Consider the following 23,509-nt stretch of genomic DNA (forward strand, 5'->3'; position numbering starts at 1 on the left):
TCCTGCTGACAGGTAACCACCCCACCCTTTGTCCTCCCCCTACCCCTACAACACTCCTGCTGACAGGTAACCACCCCACCCGTTGTCCTCCCCCTACCCCTACAACACTCCTGCTGACAGGTAACCACCCCACCCTTTGTCCTCCCCCTACCCCTACAACACTCCTGCTGACAGGTAACCACCCCACCCTTTGTCCTCCCCGTACCCCTACAACACTCCTGCTGACATGGTGCCACCCCAGCCCGAAGGAGGACATGCAAAGGACAATAATTATCCTCTCTCTAATGCATGTCAAACTGCAGGAGGTCCTTGAAATTAAACGGGTTGAGATTGAGAATCACTGCTAGAGCCATACAAATATTCTCTGATGGAGGGGTATGGAGGGGTGGGTCCCTGGCATACATTTTCAAATGGTCGGTCCGCGGGGCTATAATTAGTGTCAATGTGGGGGTCCTTGATATGAAAAAGGTTTGGGAACCACTGTTCAGGTGGGGACATTTGGCCCTCACAAGTATAGTACAAGTACACACACGCGCACGCACACCAGGCTGCACACCAATCTGTCTGATGACCTATTTCTGTCTTAACCGCCTTCCTGCTCAGGCTGAACTTAGAGAGAGAGAGAGAGAGAGAGAGAGAGAGAGAGAGAGAGAGAGAGAGAGTTTCTGTTTCTATTGCCGCCTGGCAATAGAAACAAGCAGACACAGACAGAACTGGCTGCCTAGAGAAGACAGACTGTGTTCACTCTGCTCTCAAGGGGAGGTGGAGACGGAACTACACTTTCTGTTACAATGCGACAAGTATAAAGACTTCAGAGAATCATTCTTCCCTAAATTCAAAGAAAAATATAAAGAATTTGAATCCACCATTAATAATTCATCACTCCAATATGTTCTGGGAGAACAGTCCAAATGCACAGTTTTGGCAGCAAAATATGTGTGGAGTTGTCCTCAACTGAGGGACAGCCAGTGGACAGAAGAGACAGGTATATCTGTCTGAACAGGGTAATTAAGTTGCTGTTATGTTTATGTTTATGTTTGTTAATTTATTTTCATTGTTACTGTATTGCTTGTTGTTCATTATTGTTGGGATGTTTATTGACTTTTGTTTTGTTGTATGTACGCTTTGGCAATGTAAAACATATTTATCATGCCAATAAAGCCAGAGACAGAGAGAGACAGAGACAGAGAGAGGTTGGTCTTATGCCAAATGAGATGTTTGGAGTGCGAGGAGGTATACAGAGAGAGTTTGTGTGGACTTTGTGTGCATTCATTGTTGAAATGCTCCCCTCCCCTCTCTAAGTAATGCAAAAACTATGGAAATGTGGAGTTATATTGAGGTTAGGGATATTTTATTCATTTATAAATCTCTCTCTCCCCGCTATATTCAAATCAAAGTGCGCGGCCCGATTATGCATACACTAACCCCCCCCCCCCCCCCCTCCTCATCAGTATTCAAGGAGCACCTGAAGACAGTATATACAGTGACACCACCGTGACCATCTGCACCAGCTGTTCTGCAAATCTAACCTACATGTTTACCAGGTACTCTACAGTGAATTTAAATGTTCTACTGCCTCGCAAAGTATATATATATATATATATATATATATATAATAAACAAATAGCCAAGCTGTGAGCATTTTCGGCTAATAGTGACATTCCCAAATTAGGCACGCCTAGAGTGGAAGTGCTTCATTCAGTTTTTGCCAGCCTTTTTCCGGATGAAACCCACTTTGTGATCTGACCACACACACAAAAAAAGTCTTCTGAATCCTGACAGTTTTCTGAAAAACCTCATGTTTCTGTGTCAGTGGTGCTCAAACATTTTCATCTCAAGGATCCCCCAGAATGATCTGTATTTGGCGGCGGACCTCCATCTGAAAATATGTCGTTCCAGCCTCCAGGGACCCAAAGATTTGAGTTAAAAACGTTCGCCCTGAAAGAGTGTCTATTCAAAGATTTGCGCCACAGTTTCATTAAAAAAATTGCAGACAAAAAATAGCAGATCTACAAGTTCATATATAGCTATGAGCTTGCATAGATCTGCTATTTTTCAAAAGCTTAAAGTATAACATAATGCTTAAAACACCAAAAGGGGTTCCCGTCCTGAATGGGGTAATGGTGGGCTGCGTGCGTTTTCAGAGCCTGTTTATGATCATCAGACCAAAGTATGCCCGCGACATCATCACCATAATCATCATACCCAGAAGTTATGCAGGAACGCCTAATGAGTGGCAATAAAAACTTTCTATACACACAAGTCCTATCTGATTGCATTAAACAACGTTAAACTCACTTTGCCATTCACTTCATGCATGCGCAGACCCCTCTTTATCGGAGCAAATTTCCCAGAGAAACGCACCAGTGTGCGAGGAGGACCTAATCCGACAAACGCAAAACACAGTGGTGGAAAGTAACCAAGTACTTTTACTTAAGTACTGTACTTAAGTACAATTTTGAGGTAGTTGAGTTGAGTATTTCCAATTTCCAGTCATTTTACTTCTGCTCAGAGCCAAAATGTTAACATTTACTTCACTACAATTATCCAACCACTTCAACCCTATACATTTTGGCCGTTTGAAAATAGCCAATCTACAAGCTCACAATGCGTACCGTTGTGAGCTTGTAGATCTGCTATTTTCAATCGACTTTGTACACATTTTGAACTTGTGAAATGGGACATTCTGCAATATGAATACTTTTACTTTTAGTACTTTAAGTACATTTTGATGCCGATACTTTTGTACATTTTCAATTCCGTACTTTTACTTGTAACGGAGTAGTTCTAAATTGCAGTATTGATACTTTTTCTTAAGTAAAACAATCGAGTACTTTTCCCACCACTGGGCAAAAAAAAATGGCGTGCCGCGAGTTCCTTTTTTTGTTTTACCTTCTTGTCGGAGAGGCCCGACACGGTGTCGATGCACTGCTCCTGGATCAGTTTATAATCTCACCTTCTTGTCGGAGAGGCCCGACACGGTGTCGATGTACTGCTCCTGGATCAGTTCATAATCTCACCTTCTTGTCGGAGAGGCCCGACACGGTGTCGATGCACTGCTCCTGGATCAGTTTATAATCTCACCTTCTTGTCGGAGAGGCCCGACACGGTGTCGATGTACTGCTCCTGGATCAGTTTATAATCTCACCTTCTTGTCGGAGAGGCCCGACACGGTGTCGATGTACTGCTCCTGGATCAGTTCATAACCTCACCTTCTTGTCGGAGAGGCCCGACACAGTGTCGATGCACTGCTCCTGGATCAGTTTATAATCTCACCTTCTTGTCACTCAGTCCAGACACGGTGTCGATGTACTGCTCCTGGATCAGTTTATAATCTCACCTTCTTGTCGCTCAGTCCCGACACGGTGTCGATGTACTGCTCCTGGATCAGTTTATAATCTCACCTTCTTGTCGCTCAGTCCCGACACTGTGTCGATGTACTGCTCCTGGATCAGTTTATAATCTCACCTTCTTGTCGCTCAGTCCAGACACTGTGTCGATGTACTGCTCCTGGATCAGTTTATAATCTCACCTTCTTGTCGCTCAGTCCCGACACTGTGTCGATGTACTGCTCCTGGATCAGTTTATAATCTCACCTTCTTGTCGCTCAGTCCAGACACTGTGTCGATGTACTGCTCCTGGATCAGTTTATAATCTCACCTTCTTGTCGCTCAGTCCAGACACTGTGTCGATGTACTCCTCCTGGATCAGTTTATAATCTCACCTTCTTGTCGCTCAGTCCCGACACTGTGTCGATGTACTCCTCCTGGATCATGAAGGCGGCCAGGTTGGCCGTGTAGGAGGCCAGGAAGATGACGGCGAAGAAGGCCCAGATCAGCACCATGATCTTGCTGGTGGTGCCGCGCGGGTTCTCCACCGGCACCGAGTTGTTGAACACGATGGCCCACAGCAGCCACACCGACTTCCCGATGGTGAACGTGGAGCCGCCCGCCTCTGGAGAACACACGCACACGCACACACACGCACACGAGCACACGCACACACACACAAGGAAGAAGTACTCTGATTATACTCTGATTAAAATGTCTTCTACATCCTGACACTTTTCTGAAAAAGCTATGTTTCTATGTCAGTCGTTCTTCTGTTTAAAAAAAATAGCAGACCTACAAGCTCATAGCGCGCCACTCGGTGGCGCGCTATGAGCTTGTAGATCTGGTATTCCCGCGCCCAAAATGGGTTATCTGGGTAATTTCCCTGCTGGTTTGGTCACTATACCATCGTTTGCAGGTCATGATGGAATGAACTCCAAACTCCTTAAAAACTGAGCTCCCACTGCCATCCTTCTTCGGTCAGCTCAAAGGAATGCTCCGGAATATTTTTTCACCGCGATTGCTTGAATTGATTCATTTTCACTGATGAGTGTAAATAAAGGTTCATTTCTACACACCGCCCAGGAGCTCTCAATTCCATCCCTCTGAGTTTCAAAGGGGTTTGTGGTGTCGAACGTGCTCTATGTGCTCGTCGGTGCGTCACAGACGGCGCTCTGTTTTTCTACGGATATATAGTTTTATTACCACTTTTATAATATAAGAGCCTCATGCTCAGGGACTATACAGATGGAAATGAGCTTCTGGCTAACTCATGGCTACATTTTACGATTTGTAAAATGACGTGTTGATTAAATGTGCACTTTGGTAGCTGTCAGAGACCGCAACAGAGCCCCTCACTTCACACAAGTGTGATTTCTTTTACGTTGCTTGATTGGGTATTTAGGTGTTTATCATGGCTTTAGGTGAACTGCTGCATTCACTTTGGCCAATATAATAGATTTAGCAGCTACAAACGTCGGACGTAGCTTTGTATCTTCATGTCGCTGGCTTCTGTTTGAAAACGAATGGTATAGCCTGTAGCTTTTTATCTTCATGTCGCTGTCTTATGTTTGAAAAATGACTAGACTATAGCTTTGTATCTGACAGTCTGAACACATAGCATAAGTTAGCAATACCACAACAATCTAAACTAAAAAGACGGAGGCATGGATTTCCCCTTAAGCCCCCCTCTCTCCAGCCCACCCACACACACCAGCAAATCTAACCACAGGTACACAAACAACACCTGGTGCTCTGCGCTTGCTCGCTACACTATAACGGCTTTTACTGCCTAGACAAGTTAGTTTCACTGCTACCAATCATTCCACTCCCAACGTATTTTTCTCCTCTCTCACACTGTTTTATTCCGCTTCTCCTGCTCTTCTCCCAAACATTATAAATCTTTACAACATAACGGACATATAGATTCTCTGCAGCCTGGTGCTCTTTCGCGCCCCTTGAACATTTTTACTGCCCTTGGCATTGCGTATTCAATGCATCGCCAATATGTTTTTGTGTAGAGTCTGTTGTGAGAGAGTACATTTTGGGGGGGAGCTATAGAGGCTGTTGTTGCTTTGCTGCAAATCAAATTTGCCATTTGGGATAATAAAGCCTCGGACAGACGTCGAGCTTCCAAAGGATAGTGGCCCTAAATATTAATGTGTGCAACGCGGGCTGGCCTGAGGAACAGCTATCATGGCCTCATTGGACCTTTTGTAGGACGGTCGTCCTCCGTCTTGTGATCCTAGAATATTTACGCAACGATAGACCAAACACGATGGTGCAGGAGGTCTCAAACTTTAACCCATTCTGACCTGAGATCAGATTCATACGAGGTTTCCACTGGACACACACTGGTCTGATTAACCCATTCTGACCTGAGATCAGATTCATACGAGGTTTCCACTGGACACACACTGGTCTGATTAACCCATTCTGACCTGAGATCAGATTCTAAAAATGTCGTTCTTCGATTTTTCAAAAATAGCAGACCTACAAGCTCATAGCGCGCCACTCGGTGGCACGCTATGAGCTTGTAGATCTGCTGTTTTTCAATAGCTAAAGCATAGCATGATGCTAACACCAAAAGGGGTTCCGGCCCGTTCATTGGATGGGAGACATTTTCCCAAGTACCCCCTCATCCTCGCTACACCGATAAGCATGTTTACTTACAACCACACGACCGTGCACATTTAGATGCCATTTAAAGAATTTGCATTAGCAACTTCAAATCAAAGATCAAAATCATTCAGACCCATTTCATAGTCCAAATAGTCATAAATTTAGAAACCAATACAATATGAATCGTATGCCAATAGTAGTAGTAGTAGTATTAGTCAAACCAACAGTGTACCTTTCAATTTATAAACTCAATTGTAATGTTGCGGCATTAAAAAAATATAAATACAAAATCGGTGAATTATTTCACGGACACCCTGGCTATTTGAGAACCGTGGCAGCACTGCTGCTGCAACTCTGGTACACACTCTGGTACAAAAAACTCTCTTCATCATCTTCAATATGCTTGAGAGCACTGCGGCTAGGCTTTCAACTGCTCACGTATCATCTGTCCATCATCTTAGCATGCCTACATCAACCTTGAACTACAGTACGCCTGGCTGTCAAAGTCTTTTAGAATAAAGTTACAAATTGTACTCGAGGCCAGAGCTACGTCTGCGGTCTTGCTCAAACCTTCTTTTTGTGAACTATACTCTCCCCCCTTTGAGCAAACACCTAGCCTAGGATATACTCGGGCGAAAAGCACGGCTGGTTATTCCAAGCAGATCCTATAATAAATAAATAAAACAGGGTACTTTTAAATGCGTTGCCCGAGGAAGTCAGGCTCACTGAATCGGTGGCTTGTTTTAAATCCCTTATTAAGTATTTAAACCAGCACGGAACAGCTGGAATACGGATGTGTATATTACAGGAAAACACCTTTCCAACAAACTCCGGTAAACTTCCGAATTGTACCATCACACCTGTATATTACCGTATATTAACTGTATATGCCCGCTAAACTAGAGGTTTACGGGCCCATAATTGCCTCTTTTCACACAGTGTAAGCGGAGTTGATCAGGAAGAAGTCCCGTTCTGCGCTCACGAGGATGCTTTGCGCACTCCCTCCTCTCCAAAGCTCCTCCTCTACAAAGATCCTCCTCTCCAAAGATCCTCCTCTCCAAAGCTCCTCCTCTCCAAAGATCCTCCTCTCCAAAGATCCTCCTCTCCAAAGATCCTCCTCTCCAAAGCTCCTCCTCTCCAAAGCGATCCATCGCTCACCTTGATTCATTCACCCACGCTTTGCCACACTAAAAACACGACATACTCCGCGATGCTCCAGTGTTCATTTCATCAACTACAACTGCACCGAAAATATTTCATCGACCACCTTGGTTTTTAAGACTGACTATAAGTTTCATCAACAAATAAAAACTAGACTAAAATGTTGGGGAGGGACTAGTGGAGAAGAGATCCAGTAGAACTAAAAGACAATGCATTTTATGTTTAGTTGCGCCCAACTTGTAGATCGGCTATTTTCAGCATGCGTCCAAGTGTAAAATCATAAATCAAGCATTACGACGTCAATCAACGCACCACCAAAATATTCTTTGACAACAAAATCAACTGTAGATTTAGTCAACTAAAATCGTATGGTATTTAGTCACTGATGATTGTGCTGTCAACAATGAAACTATACAGTATATTGAAGCTATGAAAAAGTTGTGGGGGTCCCTGATTCATCTCTCTCTCAGTCTTTTCGACTGGAAAAACAACAACAATAAAAAACATTGAAGAGCCCTGCTTCTGGGCCGGGGAATAAGCGGGCCCATTCCATGCCTGATGGAGGGGAAAGGAACGGGTTGGAATAACGTGTTCCTTCCACGCGCTACGTCCAACCAGGGAAACTCCCCCCTGACAGGTGTAAAGGAGCAACTTGGACACTCAGGCATGAAGGAAGCATGAGTTCAAGTCCGTTGCTCTCCCCAGGTTGGAGGAGGGTGTGTAGAGCCCAGGATCACATTAGATAATAAGACACAGGGGTGAAATGTGTTACAAAATCGTGGGATAAATTATTTTTTTTAAAGAAAGGAGAGCACGGGGTACGCTGCCTGTCGACAGGCTTCAAATACGGCAGCTTTCAATCGTGCTGCTTCCTTATGACATGTGATCTTACCCGTGATTACGCCCCGCGGACCTCTCTGCCGTTTAAAACCACTTTATTCTCCGTCGGATGTAGGATGGTGTCATGCGGTGGAAATATCATATCTAAGAGCAAATTCAAAAACCCACTGTGCCTTTTTGAAACAGTACAAGGCAGGGATGAGGGGCACAGAGAAAAGTGAGAGGGGCCGAGATTAATTATGTTTTTTTCATGCTTTTATTTCAGGGCCATGTGATCGACTTGAAATTGACGTGTCCTATATATTATGTAAATTGAAAAAGCACCAGTGCCCATCCATCCTGTGTTCTATATATTATGTAAAGCACCGGTGCCCATCCATCCTGTGTCCTATATATTATGTAAAGCATCTGTGCCCACCCATCCTGTGTTCTATATATTATGTAAAGCACCGGTGCCCATCCATCCTGTGTCCTATATATTATGTAAAGCATCGGTGCCCATCCATCCTGTGTCCTATATATTATGTAAAGCATCGGTGCCCATCCATCCTGTGTCCTATATATTATGTAAAGCATCGGTGCCCACCCATCCTGTGTTCTATATATTATGTAAAGCATCGGTGCCCATCCATCCTGTGTTCTATATATTATGTAAAGCATCGGTGCCCATCCATCCTGTGTCCTATATATTATGTAAAGCATCTGTGCCCACCCATCCTGTGTTCTATATATTATGTAAAGCATCTGTGCCCATCCATCCTGTGTCCTATATATTATGTAAAGCATCGGTGCCCACCCATCCTGTGTTCTATATATTATGTAAAGCATCTGTGCCCATCCATCCTGTGTCCTATATATTATGTAAAGCATCTGTGCCCACCCATCCTGTGTTCTATATATTATGTAAAGCATCTGTGCCCATCCATCCTGTGTCCTATATATTATGTAAAGCATCGGTGCCCACCCATCCTGTGTTCTATATATTATGTAAAGCATCTGTGCCCATCCATCCTGTGTCCTATATATTATGTAAAGCATCGGTGCCCACCCATCCTGTGTTCTATATATTATGTAAAGCATCTGTGCCCATCCATCCTGTGTTCTATATATTATGTAAAGCATCGGTGCCCACCCATCCTGTGTTCTATATATTATGTAAAGCATCTGTGCCCATCCATCCTGTGTTCTATAATATTATGTAAAGCATCGGTGCCCACCCATCCTGTGTTCTATATATTATGTAAAGCATCGGTGCCCACCCATCCTGTGTTTCTATATATTATGTAAAGCATCGGTGCCCATCCATCCTGTGTTCTATATATTATGTAAAGCACCGGTGCCCACCCATCCTGTGTTTCTATATATTATGTAAAGCATCGGTGCCCACCCATCCTGTGTTTCTATATATTATGTAAAGCATCGGTGCCCATCCATCCTGTGTTCTATATATTATGTAAAGCATCGGTGCCCACCCATCCTGTGTCCTATATATTATGTAAAGCACCGGTGCCCACCCATCCTGTGTTCTATATATTATGTAAAGCATCGGTGCCCACCCATCCTGTGTTTCTATATATTATGTAATGCATCGGTGCCCACCCATCCTGTGTTTCTATATATTATGTAAAGCATCGGTGCCCACCCATCCTAGTGTTCTATATATTATGTAAAGCATCGGTGCCCACCCATCCTAGTGTTCTATATATTATGTAAAGCATCGGTGCCCACCCATCCTAGTGTTCTATATATTATGTAATGCATCGGTGCCCACCCATCCTGTGTTTCTATATATTATGTAAAGCATCGGTGCCCACCCATCCTAGTGTTCTATATATTATGTAAAGCATCGGTGCCCACCCATCCTAGTGTTCTATATATTATGTAAAGCATCGGTGCCCACCCATCCTGTGTTTCTATATATTATGTAAAGCATCGGTGCCCACCCATCACTGTGTTCTATATATTATGTAAAGCACCGGTGCCCACCCATCCTGTGTTCTATATATTATGTAAAGCACCGGTGCCCACCCATCCTGTGTTTCTATATATTATGTAAAGCATCGGTGCCCACCCATCCTGTGTTTCTATATATTATGTAAAGCATCGGTGCCCACCCATCCTGTGTTCTATATATTATGTAAAGCATCGGTGCCCACCCATCCTGTGTTTCTATATATTATGTAAAGCATCGGTGCCCACCCATCCTGTGTTCTATATATTATGTAAAGCATCGGTGCCCACCCATCCTGTGTTTCTATATATTATGTAAAGCACCGGTGCCCACCCATCCTGTGTTCTATATATTATGTAAAGCACCGGTGCCCACCCATCCTGTGTTTCTATATATTATGTAAAGCATCGGTGCCCACCCATCCTGTGTTTCTATATATTATGTAAAGCATCGGTGCCCACCCATCCTGTGTTTCTATATATTATGTAAAGCACCGGTGCCCACCCATCCTGTGTTCTATATATTATGTAAAGCACCAGTGCCCACCCATCCTGTGATTCTATATATTATGTAAAGCACCGGTGCCCACCCATCCTGTGTTTTTATATATTATGTAAAGCGTCGGTGCCCACCCATCCTGTGTTCTAAATATTATGTAAAGCATCGGTGCCCACCCATCCTGTGTTATATATATTATGTAAAGCACCGGTGCCCACCCATCCTGTGTTTTTATATATTATGTAAAGCATCGGTGCCCACCCATCCTGTGTTCTAAATATTATGTAAAGCATCGGTGCCCACCCATCACTGTGTTCTATATATTATGTAAAGCACCGGTGCCCACCCATCCTGTGTTATATATATTATGTAAAGCATCGGTGCCCACCTATCCTGTGTTTCTATATATTATGTAAAGCACCGGTGCCCACCCATCCTGTGTTATATATATATTATGTAAAGCATCGGTGCCCACCTATCCTGTGTTTCTATATATTATGTAAAGCATCGGTGCCCACCCATCCTGTGTTCTATATATTATGTAAAGCATCGGTGCCCACCCATCCTGTGTTCTATATATTATGTAAAGCATCGGTGCCCACCTATCCTGTGTTTCTATATATTATGTAAAGCACCGGTGCCCACCCATCCTGTGTTATATATATATTATGTAAAGCATCGGTGCCCACCCATCCTGTGTTCTATATATTATGTAAAGCATCGGTGCCCACCCATCACTGTGTTCTATATATTATGTAAAGCACCGGTGCCCACCCATCCTGTGTTCTATATATTATGTAAAGCATCGGTGCCCAGCCATCCTGTGTTCTATATATTATGTAAAGCATCGGTGCCCACCCATCACTGTGTTCTATATATTATGTAAAGCACCGGTGCCCACCCATCCTGTGTTCTATATATTATGTAAAGCATCGGTGCCCACCCATCCTGTGTTTCTATATATTATGTAAAGCATCGGTGCCCACCCATCCTGTGTTTCTATATATTATGTAAAGCATCGGTGCCCACCCATCCTAGTGTTCTATATATTATGTAAAGCATCGGTGCCCACCCATCACTGTGTTCTATATATTATGTAAAGCATCGGTGCCCACCCATCCTGTGTTCTATATATTATGTAAAGCATCGGTGCCCACCCATCCTAGTGTTCTATATATTATGTAAAGCATCGGTGCCCACCCATCCTGTGTTTCTATATATTATGTAAAGCATCGGTGCCCACCCATCCTAGTGTTCTATATATTATGTAAAGCATCGGTGCCCACCCATCACTGTGTTCTATATATTATGTAAAGCATCGGTGCCCACCCATCCTGTGTTCTATATATTATGTAAAGCATCGGTGCCCACCTATCCTGTGTTTCTATATATTATGTAAAGCATCGGTGCCCACCCACCCTGTGTTCTATATATTATGTAATGCATCGGTGCCCACCCATCCTGTGTTCTATATATTATGTAAAGCATCGGTGCCCACCCATCCTGTGTTCTATATATTATGTAAAGCATCGGTGCCCACCCATCCTGTGTTCTATATATTATGTAAAGCATCGGTGCCCACCCATCACTGTGTTCTATATATTATGTAAAGCATCGGTGCCCACCCATCCTGTGTTCTATATATTATGTAAAGCATCGGTGCCCACCTATCCTGTGTTCTATATATTATGTAAAGCATCGGTGCCCACCCACCCTGTGTTCTATATATTATGTAAAGCATCGGTGCCCACCCATCACTGTGTTCTATATATTATGTAAAGCATCGGTGCCCACCCATCACTGTGTTCTATATATTATGTAAAGCATCGGTGCCCACCCATCACTGTGTTCTATATTTTATGTAAAGCATCGGTGCCCACCCATCCTGTGTTCTATATATTATGTAAAGCATCGGTGCCCACCCACCCTGTGTTCTATATATTATGTAAAGCATCGGTGCCCACCCACCCTGTGTTATATATATTATGTAAAGCATCGGTGCCCACCCATCCTGTGTTCTATATATTATGTAAAGCATCAGTGCCCACCCATCCTGTGTTCTATATATTATGTAAAGCATCGGTGCCCACCCACCCTGTGTTCTATATATTATGTAAAGCATCGGTGCCCACCCATCCTGTGTTATATATATTATGTAAAGCATCGGTGCCCACCCATCCTGTGTTTCTATATATTATGTAAAGCATCGGTGCCCACCCATCCTGTGTCCTATATATTATGTAAAGCATCGGTGCCCACCCACCCTGTGTTCTATATATTATGTAAAGCATCGGTGCCCACCCACCCTGTGTTCTATATATTATGTAAAGCATCAGTGCCCACCCATCCTGTGTTCTATATATTATGTAAAGCATCGGTGCCCACCCACCCTGTGTTCTATATATTATGTAAAGCATCGGTGCCCACCCATCCTGTGTTCTATATATTATGTAAAGCATCGGTGCCCACCCACCCTGTGTTCTATATATTATGTAAAGCATCGGTGCCCACCCACCCTGTGTTCTATATATTATGTAAAGCATCGGTGCCCACCCATCCTGTGTTATATATATTATGTAAAGCATCGGTGCCCACCCATCCTGTGTTCTATATATTATGTAAAGCATCGGTGCCCACCCATCCTGTGGGTGCCTCGGAGCCAGAGCCCTCGAGGGAAAGCCGAGCTCCCGCTGGGAATGCGCCGGTCGGGGCGGTTTACGTGTAATTCTTTTTAACGTGAGGTATACGCATGTTCCCAGGGTCTGATTCTGAATTCCCACCGGGGAAATTCTGAGCGGATTTCTGTCACTCAAAACTCTCTCTCGCTGTAATCTGCAAAGTTTGATTGTTAATTCCTTGTGCCAGCTCCTTCCTTCCTCTCTCTCTCTCTCTCTCTCTCTTTCTCTGAGAGAGAAGTTATTCCCCAGCTCAGTCTCAACAACTGTAGCCGACAAAAAGAAATATGGTTGTGTTTTTTTTGCTGTTGTGACCAGCTCAGTGTCTGAGCTGGTCCCTGAGATTCGGATTCATACCAAAAGACCCAATGACTCCCTCGCTTGGTGCTCAGCATCTAGGGTTGGATTGGGGACATAATATACTAACGTCATGTCCAGAGGGGTTGTACTTGTACAGTACACACATCAAGCTGCCTCACGCTATACAGAAACAGGAGATGGGCTCCTGCCCTATGGGGCCTCATGGCTCGGCACGGCTTACTGACTTTGTCCGCGGAACTATGGGTGCACTACGGGCTATGGGATGGGATGTACACACTGTGATAATAGGGTACTAAGGATATCAACTGCACCAGCAAACCAGTGCGTCTGTCTGTCTGTCTGTCTGTCTGTCTGTCTGTCTGTCTGTCTGTCTGTCTGTCTGTCTGTCTGTCTGTCTGTCTGTCTGTCTGTCTGTATGTCTGTCTGCTGCAGGCGGTACATAAATTGGCACCCATGATGTAACCACTCCTTATCATTAGCGACTATAATAAATTGGAATTTAATTGAGCTTGAATTCAAAGTAGTTCAACATTGTGAAAACCAATACTTTGTGTTGGGTATGTAACGCCTGTGTAATTGTATAAGATATCTCTCTCTATGGACATGGTACTATGGTAAGAAGAAGCCCCTTTTTTGCAGGTGGGGGGTGCGCAAAAGTAATATTATATAATATGTAAATAAGTAATAAGTAATATAATATCATTCTAAGGAGTAATACGTAATAAGTAACATAATTACTCTGATACTCTCCTAAGTAATATTGCCCGACACTGGTCGCGATAGGTAGACGGATACAGAGATGTTGCTCGAAATTAACTGAAAGTTACTGAAACCGAGTGAAACATAAACCTCAATGTCCAGCTGTTGCAACACTTGACGCAGGCCTGTGTAATAAACCAAGCTATAACAGGGAATATTATTCTCAGAAAAATGGCGAAACCTACCAAGAAATGTCTTCACATGTGTTTGTGAAGGTGGCTAGTAATGCAAGACATTGAAATGCAACTCCCCTATAGGCCAACCCTGTGACAGCTGCTGAAAGTCACGTACCTAACAGGCGGGACAATCACAAATGTTTAGGTATAGCATATGAGGGGGTCAATGATTCTCATGGTTCTTAATCCATTGCAAAAGCATTTTGTTTTGCACAAGAAACACTATACTTGTTGGGAAAACTGCCACACTATTTCTGGGTTCATGTAGATGAAGACATAACTCATTCTGGAGCTTTTGAAAGGCAGGGAGGGGAAGGTATACAGCACAGCCCGTGATGCCCTGGGCTCCAGTCTCCCTGTTAACCGACCTCCAGGCCCTTCATAGTGGCCATGTTGTCCCTGACAAGCAATGCTTTCCACATGCCTGAGGCTCAGACTCATTGTTTTTGTAACTATGGAGAGGGGAGAGGGGGGACAGCCCAGGAACATCTGGGCTATAAGTCAAAGTCACTGGGACCCCGATATTTTTTTTCTTTTCCGTTTCCGATCCAATCCCGATACCACAATTTCTGTGTTAGCCGATACCGAATAGCGATACAAGTGTTGTGATCTTGTTTTGTGTTTATAGCTATCTAGCTATATATCTCGTGTTGTGTTCATAGCAGACTCCTCACTCAAATGTGCACTTGCAGTTTGGGCAACTCGAAAGCAAACTCCATAAACTGGCATATTCACCGATACCGATATGACAAATGGGACCTGGCTGATCCAGCTGAGCCGCAAAAACATTGCCGTGCCGACAGTTCCTCTATAAATCCCAACAAAGCGCTGCAGAAAACATTCGCAGACACACTTTATACTAGCATATGCTTCATAATCATCTCCACTGACGCCGCCGCCGCCGTCAAGCCAAGTAATCGTTTGCATCTTTTCCCCACTTCCCCACATTTGCAGGCATTTGTTTTTCTTCTTCTGACGACGCTGTGTGTCGGAGTATCAGATGCAGACAATTTAAAAATGTGCGGGGTGTTGCATGTGAGCAGCGCTGGTGTGGTGTCTGTAACTAGGCAACCGCAGGGCAGGCTGCAGACAGGTGATTGGTGCAGAGCTGCGAGAGGCACAGGGCCCACGGGAAGTTTCCTGCAAGGCCACGACAATAATAGTAGCTCATGGGCTAAAACCTTCCTGTGTTTTATTTTGTACATTATTATTATTAAAATGCAGTGTTGATGTGTGACAGACGTGTACGGGGCATTTATGAAAATATTTAAAAAAAATCAACAACAAATCATGCCGTATCATATTGGTTCAATACACGACGGAACATTAGGTTAAAATAAAGAACCCTATACACACAGCCCTCTCCTTGACAAACTAGACATTTCTTGGAAAGTCATTTATTCCAGTTTTTTTTTTTTTTTTTTTAATATACCACGACTATAAGAAGGATTTCTAAGTCTTTCTAAGTCGTCTTTTTTTGCTAAGGAACCTGATCTGCATGAAGGTATCCCATTCTCACTCTCAGTTCCATTTGAAATCCCAATAAATCGGCAAAATGGCGTGTGGTGGGGGGAATTCAACATCGCCACAAAACCACATCTCTCCTCCCGAATGAGCTCGGGGTTGACGTGTGACTGATGGAGGCAGAGCGCAGGGGGGGGGGGGGGGGGGGGGGGGGATGGCATACGGAGGGAGGCTGACAGAGAGGTATGTGTCGTAGACATTATAACACAGGATGTACTGTATGGCGCATGCAGCGGCCGGCAGCCATGCGGTAAAAATCGGCGAGTCAGTATAGGAGGAGGAGGAGGAGGAGGGGGAGGAGGAGGGGGAGGAGGAGGGGGAGTGGTGGGGAGGGGGGGGAGTGGGGGGGAGGGGGGGCGTGCACGCAGGATATCACAGGAGTGCAAACTGCACCCGATGAATAATAGATGTACCGGCTTCAGTACGGAGAGCATCGAGCTGCAGTGCAACATGAAGATCAGTTGTCTGCACACAACGCACACATGGGCACGCACGCACACGTGCGCACGCACACACACACACACACACACACACACACACACACACACACACACTTGGACACACATTGCGGACACAATATTCAGACTAACCACCACCACCAAAAACTACTCTCTGCCATCTTCTGCTGGTCAAATGCCAGATTTTGCAAGAGAAAAGAGCAGCCTGCAGGGTCTATGAAAACAAGCCCATATATAAATAAATAACATTAGAAAAGCCAGTCCAAATTTCCAAATAAACAACTACACCTTAGAAACAACCTTGTGGATAATAAATACATCTATAATCTTAAAAACACAATATAGGCCTGCAAGCAACTTCACCGAAAAACAAGCCAAAAGTTGCTCATAATGAACGCACATGGCAACCCTGGACTTCCACCCTCTTGAGGGCCATTCACACCAATCACGATAACGATCACACCACAACAATAACGACTATAACCCATTCTGGGCCGGGAACCCCTTTTGGTGTTAGCATCATGTGATGCTTTAGCTATTGAAAAATAGCAGATATACAAGCTCGTAGCGCGCCACCGAGTGGCGCGCTACGAGCTTGTAGGTCTGCTATTTTTGAAAGATCGAAGAACGACTGTCAGGAGATTTTTAGAATCTGATCTCAGGTCAAAACGGGTTAACAGCAAACTCAGGTAAACGCCCCCATGTAGCATCCCCCCTGGGGTGATGGTACATTATGGGTGTTTACATTATGGGCTAAACTTGAGTTTAGTGCCCATAATTTCCCGTTAACCCCTCTTTTCATGCAGTGTAGCGCTCAGGTATGGGTATAACTTGATTAATAATCACAGTGAGATTATCCATAATACTGTAGCATAGGCCTATATTCTATAGTTCTATACAATTTAGGCATTTAGCAGACACTCTTAATCCAGAGCGATTTACATTCAGCAAGAATAAAAAGCATGGCAATTAGGCCTGTCAAAAAAAATCGATTCGAGTTAGAATCGCGATTCTAATGCCGTCCGATTCAGAATCGATTCTCATTTTCCAAAAATGTCTTTAAATATATATATATATTTTTTTTTCTTGCACAAATGTACGTAATGTATGTAATGTGTGCATGCAATGCATTATGGCCTGGGTTTCTGCATAGTGCATTTACTACCAGCTAAGCTAAGCCTGCCAATTGTATTTATTTTACACCTGTTTTAATACTAATGTATTGAGTGAGAAGAGATTTTGTAACTTTTTACTGGTTCAAATTTGTGCAAGCTAAATAAATGACATGTTCTTACTCTTGGAATTAACCTTTGTGTGTTTAAATCATTCAGTTGATAAAACCTTTACAATTATACAAGCTTTTTACTAAATGTACTCTGCTTTCATGCCAGAAGACTGGAGTAGATCATGCTAAAATTCTATTTAATTGTTTTTAATAAAATAAAATAAAACTGCTTTAGAATCGGAAAATAATCTTTTTTGAATCGAGAATCGGAAAAATCGAAAAGATCGTTTTTGAATCGAATCGTCACCCCAAGAATCGAATCGAATCGAATCGTGGGACACCTAAAGATTCGCAGCCCTAATGGCAATACATCATATACATAAAAAGTAGTTATCATGAAACATGCGTAAGCTAAGAACGTAACAGTGGAATATATCTATATAATGAAACTATACATTGTATGTATAAACTATACATTATATAACATACCATACTATACCATATACATATATACTATAAAGTGCTATAACTACATAAAAGCAATTCTAGTGCTGTCTACGTAACATGCTCTAAGTCTGTATAAAATGCCATCCAAGTCAACATATAGCCAACATATGGATAAAGTGCTTAATGATCGTGTTGCTGGGGATCCGATTCATACTCCTATTTTACCGCTGTTTCGGCGCTGTAGTGCCGAAATGATTTCGGCTCGTCAGGAATTTTCAGTAGCACCGAAGAGCCGACTTTAGGACGGTACCCGCCCCCCACCCGAACCTCAAATGACGTCACATTGTAGGCTCTACATCGCCGAACCGACTTTTATTCGGCTCTAAAACAGGAGTATGAATCGGCCCCTAGCTGGAACCCACGCTCTGCAAATAAAGCGCTTATAGCTGCCAAGCCGCTATGAAAACAAATGATGTCGGCGCCTCGACATATTTTAATTACACACTCTAATGAATTGTTAGTGTTGCAGAACGAGCGCGTGCGTGCCATATTTGAAAATGAACATGCTTTGGGTGATTTGTTCGGGCCATCCCCGGCTATACTTTTAATGTGACAGTATGGTGCAGCAGAGTGGTGTTCGCTTGACAGAAACGCATGTTGTGTTTAACCCATTTTGTTTAACCCCTTTTGGTGTTAGCATCGCGTTATGCTTTAGCTGTCAAAAAATAGCAGACCTACAAGCTTGTAGGTCTGCTCTTTTTGAGAAAATCGAAGAACGACGAATGACATAGAAACATAGCTTTTTCTGAAAACTGTCAGGATGTGTAGAATTTGATCTCAGGTCAAAATGGGTTAACTGAAAAACAGTCACGAGCGGCATAGACACATTTTCAGTTTGAAATGTGTCACCATCAGACACTTGCTTTTAAATGCTGAAATTAGGCTTCAGCGTACATGGGTTGAGATATCTCTCTCTCTTTCTGTCTGTGTCTCTGTGTGTCTCTCTCTCTCTCTCTCTCTCTCTCTCTGTGCGTTTTAACAGTGTGAGAACAACGGCGAGCGACACATGCATTTCATTGGCTATCGCCTAATCGCCCACAATCACGTCGCCCAAAAGATATATTATTTTCATCTTTTCGCTCCGGCGTTCCTCCGCCCACTTTTCGACCGAAACTCTCTCTCTCTGTCTCTCTGTCTCGTGGACCAGAGCCTCATTTAAAGAACAATTGGCACTCATCGTTTGGCAGAGCTGGGGAGCCCAGTCCACATGTTTCATAAATCCCATGTTGGCTTTTCATAATCTTTCCTCACGAACAAAGTAAGGACAATTTAATGAGAATTTAATGAGGGCCATCATTGTCTCGTCTCATGATTCCCTTGTACTCTCGCCTGGTTGGAGGATTATCCTCTACAACGTCAAGGGTAGCACTTTGTTTTAGTAACCACTGTGTGGAAGATAATCAGTGGTGGACAAATGACTCAATCACAGTACTTGAATAAAAGTCTAAATCAAATAGGCTATGACTCGACTACTATAGTTGCTCAAATTTGGAGAGCAATTCCAAAATATTAAAACAAAAATGTTCAAAAATGTTCAAAAACGTCCCACATGGTGGCACATTGAGAGCTTGTAGATTGAATCAGGGCTTTAGTGGTAAATATATAATGTATTTTTTTTAAGTATGGTCCCTTTCTTACGAATGATATATTTTCCTTTGAAAGTGGAATGAAGATGTACCGTCGATCACGCACCGCATCGGAGTAAATGTACTCTGTTGACTGTCTCTGCCACTGATAATAACCCATTCTGACCTGAGATCAGATTAAAAATATGTCTTCTACATCCTGACAGTTTTCTGAAAAAGCTATGTTTCTATGTCAGTCGTTCTTCGATTTTTCAAAAAGAGCAGACCTACAAATGAGCTTGTAGGTCTGCTATTTTTCCAATAGCTAAAGCATAACATAATGCTAACACCAAAAGGGGTTCCCGCCCAAAATGGGATAATGTTAGCCGAGTCCCAAAAAGCGAGTGGAAACCCAGCAGAGAGAGACACAAATGTTTCTATCCTGAATCGACCTCCGAAAAGGCTTATAATCCTCCTCGGGGATTTGGAACTCTCCCAACGCAAACAAAACGCTCCGCCGGCGCCGCGTTGAACTTTCCTGGGTATTTGTCCTCTTGAGCGGCTTGTCAGCGGATGTGACAGCATGCGTCGCGGCGTGGACGAGACAGACAGAGACAGAGAGAGAGAGAGAGAGAGAGAGCACAAGAGCGTGCGTGAGAGAGAGCGATAACTAAGTACATTTACAAGTACTGCACTTGACGTCAATTTTTTAAAAATCACACCCGTGTGAACACCCCCCCCCCCCCTCCTCTCTCTCTCATTAGCAGGCAACAGTGCAGCACTCTCTCTCTCTCTCTGTGTTTCTGGCACAACAGCGCCCCTACTGGTACTCACAGTCACATAGGTAAACGTCACATAGGTATAGGTTAACCAACACGGACATTGCTGTTCCTTGGAGTGGTTGCACCACTCAAAAATGTCTTCAGAATCAGACAGTTTTCTGAAAAACCTTATGTTTCTGTATCAGTGGTGCTTAATATTTCATGTCAAGGACCACCAGAAATGTTATGTAACCTCTGCCCTCTGTTGAAATTCCAACTGCAATACCCAGAAATCCCGTGTCACGTAACACGCGCGCACATCTTGGCTATAAAACGTGCCCGCCCCCTGGGGATCTGCATGCCTGGCCTGCATGGGGAGCAAGCCAGCTGCTTGCGGGCTTTCTGAGTTCGCTCTTCCCGGCCTGGCTCGAGCGATGACACCGTACTACGATCTGGACGGGTGACCAGATTTTTCTATGGTAAGAATCTTATTGTCTGAAACATTATATGCTATATCTATTCAGTGTGTATTATAGTTTCTAATCGCTGTTTGCCGCGCCGCTGGGGTAAGGCAGGCCGCTGAGCTAATGTGTTTTTTTTTCTTTGCCGAGCCTCTGGAGCGTAGCTAGCGTTACAGGCTGCGGCCTGCGCTCCAGAAGCTCTGCAAAGTTAAAAAAACAAACACTGCACAAATGGTTACATACATACGTGATACTAATTATACAATCATCCATTTGTAGCGACGACTCGGCACAATAAAATCATTTGATCGCTAGCAGTCATCGGAGAATATATAAGGGTCGGTATTAGCCCAAACCGACCATGTAGCTGCTAATTAGTTAGCATTACTATTAGCTATTTGTAGCATCGGCCCACGGCAGCACAATAAATGTATTTGATCGCCGGGTAAAAAACACCATGTAATGGACATATATAGTAGCGAGCACTGACTACAGCTAAATGTGTCTTTATTTGTATATACATCAGGCGAGCCGCGAGGACGAGGACGACCGAGGACCATGATGATGATGATGATGCTGATGATGACGATGAAGAAGAAAAAGACTTCTCCGACACTGAACCAGATACATTAATTCATTTCAGGGGGCAGTTGTGTTTTCTATTTAGCCTACACAGTACACACCGTCAAGAACTGGACTGCAGTGGTTTGGGGACACTGGGGGAGGCGTAACTGTTTTGTATGTAGAATGAATAGTTTATTTCGATCTTTTGAGAGGGAGACATTACACAAAAACAGTTTACTTTTTCTTTTGTGATCGAAAAGGCATAGGCAGAAGCTTAAAGCTTATTAGTGCCTATCCTTATCTCAACGTATTCCAAAATACTGTTGAAGATATGCATAACAATCAACATATAAACAAAACAAACAAATGACATTTATAGAAGAATAGAAAATTAAACAAACAAAAAACAACAGACAACGAGAAAAAACAAAACAAGGAGTGGAAAAAAGACAAACAGACAACGCTACAATGTTATACCTTAGTCCAACACTATACATGGCATAAACAAGGCTCAGCTCCCCGCTCATTCCAGGTTATATCTATGCAATAATTCCTGTTTGAGCCTCTTTTTAAATTGTTTTAGGCTGTAGGCCTATTTATTTTCTGTAATATATGTATTATAATTTTATTATGTTGGTAGTCAGAATAAATAAAAATGCACTATTTCAATCCGAGATACATGTCATTTTTTTACACTATTCTGAGGTTTATGTTCTGACTAAGCGAGTTTCAACTGTGATTTACTCTGTAACGGTAGATGGTAAGAACCCAATTTTTTTTTTATATAATACAGTAAACATTCAAGTCTACATTTCTATACATATCATAGGCACCAAGTCCGGAAAACTATGTCATTGGATGTGTTTTTTATCAAAACTGTGTTTCTTCATAACAGGTTTTTGAGATACATGAATGAATAGACTAGGGTACTGGTAAGACTATGTAAACATATTATATATCGAAATCTTCGTTAAAATGTCAAGTTTCATGAAAGAATAACAGTGAGTTTCTATCTTGTTCCAGTAGGGGGCAGTAGGCGGTTTTATTTGGGTTGGTCAGTTTGGTAATGACTGACCATGCTATTTATAGATGGCAAAATATCTACAGTGGTACATGTGGGAAACTTTTTATTTTTTTATTATTGAACTAGACAAATCACCCTTTAAAATGAGATATGTCATAGGTATGGGCTCCCTGTAGAAAAAAAGTTGTTACCAAAATAAACCTTAAAATGATTGTATCTTTTTTCCATGTGCTAAAAAGCACTTTTGAAAAAAGCGCATTTTTTTTAAATGGCTTCCAACACAAAAACTATACATTGTATCAACTCAATTCATTTTTTTCCTGGAAGAAAACTTGTCAAGCTTTCTCTGAAGGTCTTTTATTGTCACAGAGTCACAACAGAGAATTTTCAATAAATCATTCAAAAACGCATATTTCCCATAGAGAAAAGCAATAACAACATGGGATTTGACTTGAACACTTCAGAGGGTTAATTGGAGTAAATTTACTTCTACTGCACAATTATACGAGGCAAATATTGTACTTTTACTCCACTACATTATCATTTGACAACTTGAATTACTAGTTATACTTTGATTTGATTTGGATTATTATTATTATTATTATTATTATTACAAAACATACCACGTCAGACCTATATTATGCATTTCGGTCATTTTAAAGTTTCAAAAGATCCATGTCGAACATAGCAGATCTACAAGCTTGTAGCGCGCCACCGAGTGGCGCGCTACAAGCTTGTAGATCTGTTATTTTTGAAAAATCGAACGACTGACATGGAAACGTAGCTTTTTCAGAAAACTGTCAGGATGTAGAAGGACATTTTTAGAATCTGATCTCAGGTCAGAATTGAAAACTGTCAGGATGTAGAAGACATTTTTTGAATCTGATCTCAGGTCAGAATTGAAAACTGTCAGGATGTAGAAGACATTTTTAGAATCTGATCTCAGGTCAGAATTGAAAACTGTCAGGATGTAGAAGACATTTTTAGAATCTGATCTCAGGTCAGAATTGAAAACTGTCAGGATGTAGAAGACATTTTTAGAATCTGATCTCAGGTAGGACATTTCTGAGTGAGTGCTTTTAGTTTGT

The 23,509-nt window shown here is 42.8% G+C and overlaps 1 protein-coding gene across 1 annotated transcript in view; it reads right to left on the reverse strand.

Annotated features, from left to right (window-relative positions):
- Positions 1-23,509, reverse strand: part of grin2db (glutamate receptor, ionotropic, N-methyl D-aspartate 2D, b) — a gene marked incomplete at both ends in the record, with an annotated part of 178,756 nt that overhangs the window by 61,434 nt on the left and 93,813 nt on the right. The window contains 1 exon segment of the mRNA XM_083760374.1: positions 3,725-3,954. Within this exon segment, the coding sequence (XP_083616500.1) occupies positions 3,725-3,954 (230 nt within the window).

This window comes from Protomyctophum parallelum, assembly GCF_964188405.1.
Source record: "Protomyctophum parallelum genome assembly, chromosome: 3".
Classification (NCBI taxonomy): Eukaryota; Metazoa; Chordata; class Actinopteri; order Myctophiformes; family Myctophidae; genus Protomyctophum; species Protomyctophum parallelum.